This window comes from Cheilinus undulatus, linkage group 24 (assembly GCF_018320785.1).
Source record: "Cheilinus undulatus linkage group 24, ASM1832078v1, whole genome shotgun sequence".
Taxonomy (NCBI): Eukaryota; Metazoa; Chordata; class Actinopteri; order Labriformes; family Labridae; genus Cheilinus; species Cheilinus undulatus.
Window position 1 is genome coordinate 26,897,275 of NC_054888.1, and position 15,781 is coordinate 26,913,055.

Here is a 15,781-nt window from a genome sequence, read left to right on the forward strand (position 1 = left end):
CTCTCAAGAGCACGCTTCCTCTCGGTGTTAATGATGCTTCAGACCTGCTGAGCTCCACTGTGCCTTTTTAATTTGCAGCAGATCCATTCTTAGAGGGTCTCAGACTAACATCATCATTCAGTGTTCTAACAAACATAGGCCCATTTCAGTCACTGTCCTCTCCCAAAACTCCACGTTTTGCCAGACTTTTCTCCCAGTGTTTGCCACTATAAGCCCATTTATGCCGCTTCTTTTTGTCCCCTTTCTCCGGGCTGATGGAGAAAGCTTTTATCCTGGGGCTGCAATGACAAACACCTGCCACTCAAAGTCAATTTACAGCTGCACTTCAACAATTGAGAAACCCTGCAGACAGAGAGGAGATTTCAGTCATTTTTCACTCATTTTTTGCCACTTCTAAATTGTTATTTGGAACAAATGCAAACAGACAGGAAAGCCTCCCAGTGTTTGGAGGTCAGAGTATCAGCCACTTTTCTCCTCTGGACAGACTCACTTTGACCCAGAGGAACAGCCACAGGTGGATGTGAGGAGAGGATCTGCAGGTCATCGATGACCGGATAGGCATGAACTGGAACTAACAGGTTCTCTTCCACTTTTCTAGAGACCATGCAGGCGGGTTTAAAGAGAAAATAGGAGCTCATGTGAAAGCAGGATAAAGTGTTTGCCACTGTAATGGTTTATGAACTAGAACCACGTTAAATCTCCAAACCTTGCAGTGAACCCGGATGCCACTTTTCTCCCATAGTGTTTGCCACTCATCAGGACATATTTTTGCAGACCTTCAGTGTAGCCAGACTGAGCCGAGACTGCCACTTTTCTCAAACAGTGGGGTAAGAATCTAAAGCTGGCTGCACTTTTCTCCCAGTGGATAAATGACAGATTCAGGTCTGTAGCTGACACACTACAGCACCAGTGTTTGCCACTGAAGTACTCTGTCTGGGTTGAAATTTTCATCCAGTGACTTTGAGGACGTTGATTATTTTCTAAAGAGGAGAAATACTCTTCATTAGTTAATCCTCATCATCAGGATGCTGCTGTGATTGTTCTGACAGTGTTTGCCACTGTAGAAAATTCATTTTGCCACTTTAGTCAGACGAGAACAGTGTTTGCAACAGCTGAAGTCCTTGGAGCATTTTGCACACACATCCTACAGTGTTTGCCACTGCCTCCCTTCTTTCCTCCACTTCTCCCAGTGTCTTGCCCTTCGCGTATTTCTTCCTTCCTTCCTCCTCCCTCCCATGTTTCCTCCACTTCTTTTTTTGCCACTCTTTCTCCCATCCTTCCCTCTACCTTCCTCCCTCCCTTCTTTGCCACTTCCTTCTCCCCATCTTTTACTGCTTCCTTCCCATTTTCCTTCCTTCCAGCAATCCTAATCAGCTCCTTGCAATTTTCTTCCTTCCTTCTTTCCTTCTTAATTTTCCTCCCATCCTTCCTTCTTTCCTTCCTTCCTCCCATCTTTCCCTCCTCCCATCTTTTCTCTGGTGGAAACAGCATAAAGTGCATCCTTTTCTCCAGATAACCATTTTCCAGTAACATCAGAGTGTCAGCCACACTTTTCTTCCAGTGTTTGCCACTATAAGCCCATTTATGCCTTTGACCCCAACAGTCTGTGGTTCAACAACCAGTCCCGTTTGTGTGACCAGGACTGCTTTTGCAGTAAAGACCAAACCACTGGTCTCCATAATCCACATCAACAGTAAATGATTTTAGCCCATCCTAACATTTTAATCACTCATAAGATTTGCCACTTAAAACCAGTTATTTGGTCATACGATACCGTTGGAATGAAGGTGATTTGGAGTGGAATGAATTTGAGCCCATTTAAAACCTTCAGCAGTGTTTGCTCACCAGGGTATTTTTGGCGTGGTCCCTCCCTCTGTCAAACCCTGTGAAGTGAAGCTCTGAGGGCTCGGTCTGGATCCCTCTTTTCAGCCTGCCATAGATTTCTGTGAGGGAGAATATGTGTAATAACAGCAGAACATTTTTGCCTTTTCTCAGGATCAGAGACACGTCCATGAAGGTTTAGAACATCAGACCAGTGTTTGCTAGAGTCCAGTAGATGGTTGGGGATGTTTGATTCACTTCTGCTCTCCTCCACCAGCTGTCTCAGATTTTTGCCACTGGAGTCCTCCTGTGGGGCCACTGTGAGAGAGGGAGGAGATATTTTTGCCACCTCCATCCCAGTGTTTGCCACTTCTATCTACAGAGGAAGGTAAAGGAACAACCAGCTATCAGGTTCAGAGCAGTGAAACTCAACATGTGGCTCTTTTTGCCTGTTTTCAAACATTATTCCTCCAGAAAACCATAATAAAGCCACTTTTACCTCAGAAATGTTTGCCACAGGTCACATTAATCAGTTTGTTTCCACTCTTTCTCCACAGTGTTTAACTGCCAACCTCTGTTTTTATTCTGCATATTTCCATCCAATTATTTGAAATTTTTGCCACTTTAATCTCCCATTTTGCCACTGCTTTTAGCCAATTTTCTCCCTCTTTTGCAACTTTTAACCCATTTTTGCCATTTGCAATCAAATAACATTAATTTCCCATTTTGCCACTCTTTCATGCTTTTTGCCCATCCTTGCCACCTTTTTTTCAAATTTCTGCCCATTTCAGTTTCTTTTCTCTCATGTTTCTTTGTTTTTGCCACTTTTGAACCATTTTTGCCACCTTCGACTCATTTTTTGCCACTTTTCTCCCAGTGTTTGCCACTATAAGCCCATTTATGCCGCTTCTTTTTGTCCCCTTTCTCCCCTTTTTGACACTTTTATCCTGCTTTTGCAATTTTTTTGCCCCTTTTTGCCACTTCTCACCTATTTAAGCTGCCTTTAACAATTAAATGCCATTTTTAGCCCATTTCAGTCATTTTTCACTCATTTTTTGCCACTTCTAAATCGTTATTTGGTCACTTCCCACCCGTTTTTGCCACTTTTCTCCCAGTGTTTCCTGCTTTGAGCCCATTTTTGCCACTTTTCTCCCAGTGTTTCCTGCTTTGAGCCCATTTTTGCCACCTTTAACTCACTTTAATTGACATTTTAACCTCTGGTTAAAGTAAGTAACACTGGTTTTCACCTATCTTCTTTAAAATCTAAACTACTTCCGCCTAAAGTGTCGTAAAGATAACCTCATAAACTTGTTTAAACTCCAGAGATCATGACCAAAGAGCTCCTGATGGAGGAAACCCTCTCTGTTTAACAGTTCAGCCTTGTTGTGGCCAGTGTTAGCAGACGTTTCAGTTAAATGTGTCTCTGTTAAACGACATTAAAAGGTTAACTGTCACAGGTTGGAGACGTTAGCTAACCTCGGTAGCCGTCAGCGTTGATTCTAGTGGTGTAATTAGCTTCATATGTTTATATATATGTATATTTATTCAGTAAAAACACACTGAGTAAATCATCCTCATTACTTACAAACTCAGACGCTCTCAGCTTGAGGGTTGGTTATGAGAAAACGGCCAGAATCCATCGGTTCCCTTCAGTCCATCATCATTGTTTGGATGGAGAGCGCCAAACACTGCTGTTGCCATGGAGACGGTAAAGCCGTAAGGGGAGGGGTCTGACGTTCCGCGGGAAACTGGATGAAACTGTCAAGCCACCCAGAGCCAGCGAGTTTTCCTTCAAAGTAAAAGTTTTAGCGTTCAGAGTTCTCACATACACCGAGACTTAGGCTTTTTGTCTCTGAATCTGCTCAAACCAGAGGAAAGTTTAGAGTTTTAGTCCTTTTTGTCACGGTTTTCTCACAACTAAGCGACAGAATAGTACCCCAAAACTTTATTCTGAAAGTACGAACAGGAAAGGTGTGATTGAGTTTCGTATTTTCACCGTATAATGTCTGATTTTAGCCATCCTAAAGAGTCTGTGTTTGATTTTCAGACCTCTGAGTCTGCTGTACGGCAGCAGTTTAACCCTTATCAGGTTTGTTTCTGAGGTTTGGCGCCAATTCTCATGGAAAAGAGGAACCTGAGTGACACCATGAAGGAAGCTGGACTGATCAGCTCTGAGTCTTTGTATACAGCAGAATAGTACTATATATTTGTTTCTATTTACTGCATATTCTCATTCATATAATATATTTACACCATAAATTTACTGCATATTTACTTCATATTTACTGAATATTTACTAATATTTACTGCATTCATGTAATACTGAATATTTACTGAATATTTACTGCATATTTACTTCATATAATACTAAATATTTACTGCATTCATGTAATACTGAATATTTACTGAATATTTACTGCATTCAAATAATACTAAATATTTACTGAATATTTACTTCATATAATACTAAATATTTACTGCATTCATGTAATACTGAATATTTACTGAATATTTACTGCATATTTACTTCATATAATACTAAATATTTACTGCATTCAAATAATACTGAATATTAATTTCTTATTTACTGCATTCATGTAATACTGAATATTTACTGAATATTTACTTCATATAATACTAAATATTTACTGCATTCATGTAATACTGAATATTTACTGAATATTTACTTCATATAATACTAAATATTTACTGCATTCATGTAATACTGAATATTTATTTCATATTTACTGCATTCATATAATACTGAATATTTATTTCATATTTACTGCATTCATATAATACTGAATATTTATTTCATATTTACTGCATTCATATAATACTTAATATTTATTTCATATTTACTGCATTCATATAATACTTAATATTTATTTCATATTTACTGCATTCATATAATACTTAATATTGACTGAATATTTACTGCATTCATGTAATACTGAATATTTACTTCATATAATACTAAATATTTACTGCATTCAAATAATACTGAATATTAATTTCTTATTTACTGCATTCATGTAATACTGAATATTTACTGAATATTTACTTCATATAATACTAAATATTTACTGCATTCATGTAATACTGAATATTTATTTCATATTTACTGCATTCATATAATACTTAATATTGACTGAATATTTACTGCATTCATATAATACTGAATATTTATTTCATATTTACTGCATTCATAATATACTGAATATTTATTTCATATTTACTGCATTCATATAATACTTAATATTTATTTCATATTTACTGCATTCATATAATACTTAATATTTATTTCATATTTACTGCATTCATATAATACTGAATATTTATTTCATATTTACTGCATTCATATAATACTGAATATTTACTGAATATTTACTGCATTCATATAATACTGAATATTTACTGAATATTTACTGCATTCAAATAATACTGAATATTTACCTCATATTTACTGCATTCAAATAATACTGAATATTGACTGAATATTTACTGGACATTTACTTCATATAATACTTCATATTTACTGCATATTTACTGCATATTTCACTTTATTTATACTTTGAACTTCCAGTAATAATTTCTTCACCTGTTCTCCAGGCTAAGTCATTATCAGGCTGCCATCCTCATGTTAACCTGCTGAAAGAAGAAGAGCAGTGTCTGAGTGATCTGCTGACACAGTCACAGAAAGCATCAGGTGGGCTGATGGATGAAATGTATGAACTCTGTTAAACTGGCTTCTGCTCAGGTGAAATCTGATGTTACGTTTGTTTTTCTAAACCTGTGTGTCCGTGCAGAAAACAACATGAGTGTAGAGTGTAGAGGAATGTGGGATGACCTGAACTGCTGGCCATCAGCTTCTCTAGGAGAGACCGTCTCCCAGCCCTGTCCTAACCACGAGTTCTTCACTTCACAAGGTGGAGATCAGAAATCACACACAGGAGCTTTTTCAGACGGAAACACTGCATATATACTGCATATTATACTGCATATATACTGCATATTATACTGCATATATACTGCATATTATACTGCATATTATACTGCATATTAACTTCAAATAATACTCCATATTTACTACATATTAACTGCAAATTATACTGGATATTTAGTGCATATTTCACTGCATATTTACTGCATATTATACTGCATATTTACTGTATATAACAGCAAATTATACTGCATATATACTGCATATTTAATACAAATTATACTCCAAACATACTCTACATTTTACTGAATATTTACTGCATATTAGCTGCATATTATACTGGATATTTAGTGCATATTTCACTGCATATAAATACTTTATATTAAACTGCATGTTTACTACATATATACTGCATATTTTACTGCATATATACTTTTGATTTACTGCATATTTACTCTGAATTTTACTGCATATTATATATCATATTAACTACATGCATACTGCATTTATACTGCATATTATACTGCACATTTACTGCATATTATACTCGCTGTATCACACTGTTCAATCATTTGACAGGGAACTAAATCATGTTGCAGAGAGCTCAGTCCTAAAGGTCTAATCCCACATGATGTTTTTATGCTTCTATGACTCAAATATATTTTGTAGAGCAGGAACAGAAACCAGTTTGTGCTCCTCTCTGCAGGTAAAGTGCATCGTAACTGCACCGCCCATGGCTGGTCAGAACCACTCATCCCCCATGAAGAAGCATGCAGCTACACTTTCAACGAGACACTCCTGTTTCTCGGAGAGGTTGGTGGTCCTTCTAACGTTTTATCTGATAGTTTTAGTTGTTAGACCTTTACTAGCCATCACAATAAGAGAATGATATGGTTTTAAATCATCAGAGTAGAGGAGACTTACACTGTGCATGCATCTATAAAAAGGCTGAATAGAGTTAGTAATGCTGAAAAGTCAAATATCTCCCCCTGCTGGTAAAGTACCGCCACAACATGGTGATGGCACAGAGGGCATTTCTGATTGAATGAGTGGATTTTAACTCCTGTTACACAGAAGGAAAGTCAGATTGTCAACTTCATGAGTGAGTGCGTTAACGTTGTAACTATTCCACAGCACGCTGTCAGGTTGTGTTAATGTTGAGCCTCTCCACAGGAGTTTAAAAAGCTGAGGCAGGCTGGACTTCCACGGTTTCGGAAAAATCTTATCTTAATGATGTAGATGATTCCTGTTCCCTCAGTCCTCAGGTTATCATCTGTACTTCTCCTCTGTGAAGACCATGTACACAGCCGGGTACACGCTCTCGCTCATCTCCCTCACCATCGCCATCACCATATTCTGTCTGTTCAGGTGTTTCTGCCTTTTACTCCTTTTTTAAAGATAGGCAGGGATTTAAAAACAACCTGAAAAGTGACACAGAAACTTTTATATCAACAGAAAGCTTCACTGTACCAGGAACTACATCCACATCCAGATGTTTATCTCCTTCATCCTGAGAGCCGTCTTCATCTTCATCAGGGACTGGCTGCTGTTCACTAACGGAGAGCTCTACCACTGCGACCACTCCCCCGTAGGTTTGATGGTTTTAGCACATTTAATGTTTTAGATCAGACTTTCCGAGGTGAGGAGGGAACGTGGGTGAAGCTCTGAGCTGAAGAAGAACGTCCGTGTGTTCCCGGTGTGGTAGGTGGCGTGTAAGGTTGTGCTGATGTTCTCCAACTACTCCATCTTGGCCAACTACAGCTGGCTGCTGGCCGAAGGCCACTTCCTCTTCACCCTGGTCAGCCGCTCCTTCTTCTCCTTGAAGAAACACCTGGCCTGGTACATCGCTCTGAGCTGGGGTAGGGACATTTATCATCAGACTGCTGTTTCCTCTAGGATAGCCAACATCAGGGTGAGATAATCCCAGCTTTCTTATTCTAGGTTTACCGGTGGTCGTCATCGTCTGCTGGGGTTGTTCCAAATACTTCTATGAAGATGAAGGGTAAGAGGGTTTCATTCTGTCATTTGCAGTCACATGATCATCACATTAATATAAAATGGTGTTTTTTAAAGCTGCTGGGAGTCCAGGAGACATGAATGGATCTGGTGGATTCTGCGAGTGCCGGTCCTGCTGACGATAATCGTAAGAAAACCATTTTCAGTCAGACATGACCGGATCTGTAAAGGCACTTAAAGAATCCTGAATGTCTAAAAATGTCTCCAGAGAACCTTTACATGACCTCTTTGATGATTCCAGGTGAATCTGGGCTTCTTCTTGGGTATTCTGAGAATACTGATGAGCAAACTCAGGATGCCAGATGCCCAGTGGAACCAGTTCAGCCAGTATAAGTGAGTACTGATCACACTGGCCTGGAGAATTATGGTAGAACATTCTAGGTTTCATGGTTGTGTATTTCCACCAGGAGGCTGATAAAGTCCACCTTCTTCCTGGTGGCTCTCTTCGGCCTTCACTACATCCTCTTCGTCTTCTTACCTGTTCAAGTCAGCAGCTCCGTGTTTCAGGTGTGGACGTTTGCAGAGCTGGCTCTGTCCTCCACACAGGTGAGTTAAACCCTCCATCAGTGTGGGCGTTGATCTCCTCAAACCTGACTCTAGTGACGGTCCTCCTTAAATCTGACAGGGCTTCGTGGTGGCTGTTCTCTACTGCTTCATGAACGGGGAGGTAAGATCTAACCGTCTGACTGCAGCCTCTAAGGAGAGGGTTGGGTTTAAGACGTCTGAACTCTTCCAGGTGCAGCATGAGGTCCAGGGCAGGTGGAGGAGGTGGAAGCTGACTCAGCACCTCCCCAGTCGGCGCCGGCAGCATCACGGCTCCATCAGCCACAGCAGTTCCCCTCATACTCAGGTGTCCCTGCTGCCGTGCTCTCCAGGCAGTCCGACAGCCGCCGGGCTCCCTGTGGACACCCAGCAGATGTGAGTCCAGATCAGGAAGCTTCCTTCAACCCCTAACCCTAGTCCGACAGCCGCCGGGCTCCCTGTGGACACCCAGCAGATGTGAGTCCAGATCAGGAAGCTTCCTTCAACCCCTAACCCTAGTCCGACAGCCGCCGGGCTCCCTGTGGACACCCAGCAGATGTGAGTCCAGATCAGGAAGCTTCCTTCAACCCCTAACCCTAGTCCGACAGCCGCCGGGCTCCCTGTGGACACCCAGCAGATGTGAGTCCAGATCAGGAAGCTTCCTTCAACCCCTAACCCTAGTCCGACAGCCGCTGGGCTCCCTGTGGACACCCAGCAGATGTGAGTCCAGATCAGGACGCTTCCTTCTACCCAGCTGCACCAAAGATCAGTGTGTCACTCTCAACCTCTACCCTGGACGTACGCAGACACTTCTGACTGATAGAAATAGGATGTTTGACACTACACCAACAACTTTCAATGTAAGGGTGGGCTGTGAGCACAGCTATGACTGTCCACACCTAGACCTGATCCCTGCCAGACCTGATCCCTGCCAGACCTGCTGAATCCAGAATCCCTTACCTAGAACCTGCCTGACAGTGAAGTAGACTAAAAGATCTCCGACACATCATGGAGCCTTCTAAAGAGAACAGATGAGGAACAAAGTCACTGACATCTATCAGTCTGAGAGGGTTACAGATATTTCTAAGAGCCATTACCCACAAATGTGGAAAACTGTGAACAGTGGTGAACCTTCCCTACCAACATGTCTCCAAGAGACCATGGACGACTCATCCAGGAGGTCCCAGAAGAACCCAGAACCACATCTAAAGACCTGCAGGCCTCACTGACTCAGCTAAGGTCAGAGGTCATGACTCAACCATCAGAAAGAGACTGGGCAACAACGGCATCATGGGAGAGTTCCAAAGGCTCATCCCACATTTGACTACAGACATCCTGATGATCCCTAAGACTTCTGGGAAATATTCTGAGGACTGAGCAGACAGAGGGTGTGAGGTTCAGGGGGCGATGGCTGTTTTTCATAGGGCCACGAAGGTTTGGATGGATTTACCCTGAATAAATCATTTTAAACTGACTTTAGTTTTTACTCAGGTTATCTCAGTCTGATCAGCGTCAGTCTGATGGTCTGAAATATTAAAGTCTGATAAATATTAGAAAGAAATCAGGAAGGAGAAACTATTTCACACTGAGAGCAGATAGAGTTTTTTATTCTCTACATTTTGGACATTCTTCAGTTTCTGGAACAGAGAAAACATTTTTATTTAGGAAACACCAAACGAGTGAAATCTAAAGTGTGCAACAGTCATGTTACATCTGTTTCTGTCAGCTCTGATGACAAATAAGAGCACAGATGTGAGATTTCTACTCTAATATACGGCTCACAACATCATCCAACAGTCCTGTGAACGTTACAGTTTCTGAGGTTTTGTCCCTGATGTTCCTAGATGGTTAAAATAAAGAATTAAACAGATCTAACCCTAAACCAGGACATGCACCAGTGTCTTAAACTGAAATATTATGGGTTATTCCCCTCAGGAGCGATCACGAGGACTAGAACATGGTCTATGGACTGGTTCAAGTATGGATCAACCTGAAATCTCAGACTCTGGCTCATGGACTGTTCTGGTTTTTTCCACTGTATTAGAGACAGGCTTGATGGAAGTATTCCCACCTAGCCTTAACCCCAGCCTGACCCTGACCCTGATGAAGGGACTCCCACCTAGCCTTAACTCTAGCCTGACCCTGACCCTGACGAAGGGACTCCCACCTAACCTTAACCCCAGCCTGACCCTGACCCTGATGAAGGAGTTCCCACCTAACCTTAACCCCAGCCTGACCCTGACCCTGATGAAGGAGTTCCCACCTAACCTTAACCCCAGCCTGACCCTGACCCTGACCCTGACGAAGGGACTCCCACCTAACCTTAACCCTAGCCTGACCCTGATGAAGGGACTCCCACCTAACCTTAACCCCAGCCTGACCCTGACCCTGATGAAGGAGTTCCCACCTAACCTTAACCCCAGCCTGACCCTGACCCTGATGAAGGGACTCCCACCTAACCTTAAACCCAGCCTGACCCTGACCCTGATGAAGGGACTCCCACCTAGTTTTAACCCCAGCCTGACCCTGACCCTGATGAAGGGACTCCCACCTAACCTTAACCCCAGCCTGACCCTGACCCTGATGAAGGGACTCCCACCTAACCTTAACCCCAGCCTGACCCTGACCCTGATGAAGGGACTCCCACCTAACCTTAACCCCAGCCTGACCCTGACCCTGATGAAGGAGTTCCCACCTAACCTTAACCCTAGCCTGACCCTGACCCTGATGAAGGGACTCCCACCTAGATTTAACCCCAGCCTGACCCTGACCCTGATGAAGGGACTCCCACCTAACCTTAACCCCAGCCTGACCCTGACCCTGATGAAGGAGTTCCCACCTAACCTTAACCCTAGCCTGACCCTGACCCTGATGAAGGAGTTCCCACCTAACCTTAACCCTAGCCTGACCCTGATGAAGGGACTCCCACCTAACCTTAACCCCAGCCTGACCCTGACCCTGATGAAGGACATACCACCTAACCTTAACCCCAGCCTGACCCTGACCCTGACGAAGGGACTCCCACCTAACCTTAACCCTAGCCTGACCCTGATGAAGGGACTCCCACCTAACCTTAACCCCAGCCTGACCCTGACCCTGATGAAGGAGTTCCCACCTAACCTTAACCCCAGCCTGACCCTGACCCTGATGAAGGGACTCCCACCTAACCTTAACCCCAGCCTGACCCTGACCCTGATGAAGGGACTCCCACCTAGTTTTAACCCCAGCCTGACCCTGACCCTGATGAAGGGACTCCCACCTAACCTTAACCCCAGCCTGACCCTGACCCTGATGAAGGAGTTCCCACCTAACCTTAACCCCAGCCTGACCCTGACCCTGATGAAGGGACTCCCACCTAACCTTAACCCCAGCCTGACCCTGACCCTGATGAAGGGACTCCCACCTAACCTTAACCCCAGCCTGACCCTGACCCTGATGAAGGGACTCCCACCTAACCTTAACCCCAGCCTGACCCTGACCCTGATGAAGGGACTCCCACCTAACCTTAACCCCAGCCTGACCCTGACCCTGATGAAGGGACTCCCACCTAACCTTAACCCCAGCCTGACCCTGACCCTGATGAAGGGACTCCCACCTAGTTTTAACCCCAGCCTGACCCTGACCCTGATGAAGGGACTCCCACCTAGTTTTAACCCCAGCCCAGTGTTACCCAACCTGCTTAAGCAAAAACCAAATTGCTGAAAAATACCTTTGCAAGAGCCACAATCTAAGGGTGATAAAGTGGTGAAAAACAGATTAAAGTGGCAATAAAAATGAGTGAAAGCCAGCAAAAAAGGTCAAAAAAAGCAAAAAAAAAAAAATATATATATATGATTTGATAAATTTTGATTCCCAAAAATGGGAAAAATGAGAAAAGAACTGTAAATGAGGGCAATGAAAATATACAGGCAAAAATAAAGTTTGACAGTTAAGTCAGATAATTAAAGCCTTCTGTTTAAATCTCATACCCTCCTCTAGTTTACCACCCTCTGACACCTTCAAGGCAGAAATGTTCACGTACAAAAAACTGCCATTAAATCAGCATACATCAATGTTTTATTTACTTTTTTCATAAATCTCTTCAACAACTTCCGACCTGCTCAAAACTACCAAACATTCAATAATTTTCAAGATTTTAACCCTTTAAATGCCAGTTTGATTATTTGAAATATTTTATTTTTTACTTAAAAAAGCAAAAAGTGAATTATTTTCCATATAGAGGGTAGAAAATTCACTGAGAGAGTCTGAACGACATTTAAGAGTAAAACATGTTGGATTTCAAACATTTAACTAGAAAGAAAAGTTCCTGTAAAAATTCATACCACAAGCTGTAAAACTGACAAAATGATCACAAATTAAAAAAAAAAAAAAGGTGAGAAAAATGGCCAAAGAGGGCACGAAGGTTTAGTGTGAGAAAAAAAAAATGAATGTGACTTACAGTGGATAATTTTGAAGGTCAAAGTTTCCCTTTATTAAGATTTTCTGGGGGAATATTTCAGATTCAGACATAAAAGAGCCACATGTTGAGTATCACTGCTCTAGCCTGACCCTGACCCTGACCCTGACCCTGACCCTGACCCTGACCCCGGCCTTAGTGATGAGATTCAGAGGTAGCAGCCGGTCCAGTCTTCTGATTTCTCTTGAACATTTCTGTGGTTTCTCCAGCGTCAGCTTTTGTTCTTCAGCTTGTCCACCAGCTCCACGTACTCTCTCATGGCTTCAGCTTTAGACAGACCTGTCAGCACACAGAGGGGACACCATCAGCCAATCAGAGCACAGATACAGAGTCTGACACAAAACAGGGCTGTTTACATTCCTCATTTACAACCCTGATTCCAGAAAAGCTGGGACGCTGTGTAAAATGTAAATAAAAACACTGATGGTCAAATCTCACAATAAACAAAATCATTCCAGATGTTGAACGGAGACGTTTGACCATTCAGCTAAAATATTCACTCACTCTGAATTCAAAAAAGAAGGGACGGGTCAGAAAAAGGCCGCAGCATTCCATGCATCTGTGGCTGCACATTTTTAACATTTTTACCGGTCCAAGCTGATTACATTCATGAGATAAAATACCTTTCCTGGCGTTCCACGCGTCCCACTTTCCTTGGCCTTTGAAGTCAAACATCCCGGGACGAGCTGTGAACGTTAAAACACAACCGTTATTAAATCAGCAGGGCAGTTCTTTCCTTTAACAGTGAAACGTTAGAGAAAATGTCAAATAAACAACCATGTTGATGATAAAGTTTGTCCTTATCACTCTCAGTTACACAGTTTAGTCCTAAAAAGTTGGGATTTTGTGTACAAGGTTAATAAAAACAGAATACAGCAAATCTTTTTGACACTTTATCACACTGAGCGGGGCACATGTTAAAGTCTATGAGTCATTTCAACAGTTCCACTGTCTGACATGATTTAACAGATTTCTATGGAATAATGTCAGTTAAATAAAAATATCTAATGTAGAATAAGTGACTTGTGTAAATCTAAATCCTCATTTTCATCATTTGTGTATTTTTTGTGTATTTTTGGTAGTTTTGGGGTTAAAGAAAGTCCCAGCCGGGTAGAAACCATCAGTTCTTCCATCTTTACAAATGAGCCGACCTGTCAGACCTGATTTTTGTCCAGCCTCGCCCTTCAGCCTGCCAGTCTCACAGTAAGAGTACAGATAATCTAAAATCATCTGTTTACTCACCGATGTTGACGTCTCCTACGGTGGCCTGCTTGTACAGTCCGTACAGAGCCGCCATCTCTGCGTAGTCCGGTTTGGTCTTCAGGACCTTGGCCTCCTCCGCTGCTCTCTCAAAACCCTCCTGTAGGAACAAAAACCTTTAAAGTCAGATTTACCCTCTGAGATGTGTCTGATCCTCTGATCCTACATTCAACATCAGCTGTAGTCATTAACCTGGTCTAGACCCATTACCCTGGTCTAGACCCATTAACCTGGTCTAGACCCATTAACCTGGTCTAGACCCATTACCCTGGTCTAGACCCATTAACCTGGTCTAGACCCGTTACCCTGGTCTAGACCCATTAACCTGGTCTAGACCCATTAACCTGGTCTAGACCCGTTACCCTGGTCTAGACCCATTACCCTGGTCTAGACCCATTAACCTGGACTAGACCCATTAACCTGGACTAGACCCATTAACCTGGACTAGACCCATTACCCTGGTCTAGACCCATTAACCTGGTCTAGACCCATTAACCTGGTCTAGACCCATTAACCTGGTCTAGACCCATTACCCTGGTCTAGACCCATTAACCTGGTCTAGACCCATTAACCTGGACTAGACCCATTAACCTGGTCTAGACCCATTACCCTGGTCTAGACCCATTAACCTGGTCTAGACCCATTAACCTGGTCTAGACCCATTAACCTGGTCTAGACCCATTAACCTGGTCTAGACCCATTAACCTGGACTAGACCCATTAACCTGGTCTAGACCCATTACCCTGGTCTAGACCCATTAACCTGGTCTAGACCCATTACCCTGGTCTAGACCCATTAACCTGGTCTAGACCCATTAACCTGGTCTAGACCCATTAACCTGGTCTAGACCCATTAACCTGGACTAGACCCATTAACCTGGTCTAGACCCATTAACCTGGTCTAGACCCATTAACCTGGTCTAGACCCATTAACCTGGTCTAGACCCGTTACCCTGGTCTAGACCCATTACCCTGGTCTAGACCCATTAACCTGGACTAGACCCATTAACCTGGACTAGACCCATTAACCTGGACTAGACCCATTAACCTGGTCTAGACCCATTAACCTGGTCTAGACCCATTAACCTGGACTAGACCCATTACCCTGGTCTAGACCCATTAACCTGGTCTAGACCCATTAACCTGGTCTAGACCCATTAACCTGGTCTAGACCCATTAACCTGGACTAGACCCATTACCCTGGTCTAGACCCATTAACCTGGTCTAGACCCATTAACCTGGACTAGACCCATTACCCTGGTCTAGACCCATTAACCTGGTCTAGACCCATTAACCTGGTCTAGACCCATTAACCTGGACTAGACCCATTACCCTGGTCTAGACCCATTAACCTGGTCTAGACCCATTAACCTGGACTAGACCCATTACCCTGGTCTAGACCCATTAACCTGGTCTAGACCCATTAACCTGGTCTAGACCCATTAACCTGGACTAGACCCATTACCCTGGTCTAGACCCATTAACCTGGTCTAGACCCATTAACCTGGTCTAGACCCATTAACCTGGTCTAGACCCGTTACCCTGGTCTAGACCCATTACCCTGGTCTAGACCCATTAACCTGGACTAGACCCATTACCCTGGTCTAGACCCATTAACCTGGTCTAGACCCATTACCCTGGTCTAGACCCATTAACCTGGACTAGACCCATTAACCTGGACTAGACCCATTAACCTGGTCTAGACCCATTAACCTGGTCTAGACCCATTAACCTGGACTAGACCCATTAACCTGGTCTAGACCC

General features: G+C 42.9%; 3 protein-coding genes across 3 annotated transcripts in view; 1 reads left to right on the forward strand and 2 right to left on the reverse strand.

Moving 5' to 3' along the window:
- The window catches only part of cfap221 (cilia and flagella associated protein 221), a 31,633-nt gene that overhangs the window by 13,722 nt on the left and 2,130 nt on the right, over positions 1 to 15,781 (reverse strand). Inside the window, exon 2 of the mRNA XM_041781636.1 lies at positions 3,407 to 3,610. The gene's annotated coding sequence lies outside the window, so the exon portion shown is untranslated. The remainder of the gene's footprint in view (positions 1 to 3,406; positions 3,611 to 15,781) is intronic.
- LOC121506102 (secretin receptor-like) lies at positions 3,941 to 8,702 on the forward strand. The gene is made up of 13 exons (XM_041781640.1): positions 3,941 to 3,989; positions 5,408 to 5,530; positions 5,631 to 5,750; positions 6,471 to 6,577; positions 7,023 to 7,132; positions 7,220 to 7,352; positions 7,470 to 7,623; positions 7,706 to 7,766; positions 7,838 to 7,907; positions 8,022 to 8,113; positions 8,188 to 8,326; positions 8,406 to 8,447; positions 8,517 to 8,702. The coding sequence occupies exons 1-13, from the start codon at positions 3,941 to 3,943 to the stop codon at positions 8,700 to 8,702; spliced, it is 1,386 nt and encodes a 461-aa protein (XP_041637574.1).
- The window catches only part of LOC121506103 (acyl-CoA-binding protein-like), a 4,475-nt gene continuing 1,543 nt past the window's right edge, over positions 12,850 to 15,781 (reverse strand). Inside the window, exons 2-4 of the mRNA XM_041781641.1 lie at positions 14,001 to 14,118; positions 13,382 to 13,444; positions 12,850 to 13,037 (exon numbers count right to left, since the gene is read on the reverse strand). Of these exons, the coding sequence (XP_041637575.1) occupies positions 12,970 to 13,037; positions 13,382 to 13,444; positions 14,001 to 14,118 (249 nt within the window). The 3' untranslated portion in view covers positions 12,850 to 12,969. The remainder of the gene's footprint in view (positions 13,038 to 13,381; positions 13,445 to 14,000; positions 14,119 to 15,781) is intronic.

Coding starts and splice junctions, on each gene's coding strand:
- LOC121506102 (XM_041781640.1), top strand. CDS start 3,941: ATGGAAAAGAGGAACCTGAGTGACACCATGAAGGAAGCTGGACTGATC. Junction 7,353..7,469: donor ACCACTGCGACCACTCCCCC/GTAGGTTTGATG, acceptor CCGGTGTGGTAG/GTGGCGTGTAAGGTTGTGCT. Junction 7,624..7,705: donor GTACATCGCTCTGAGCTGGG/GTAGGGACATTT, acceptor TTCTTATTCTAG/GTTTACCGGTGGTCGTCATC.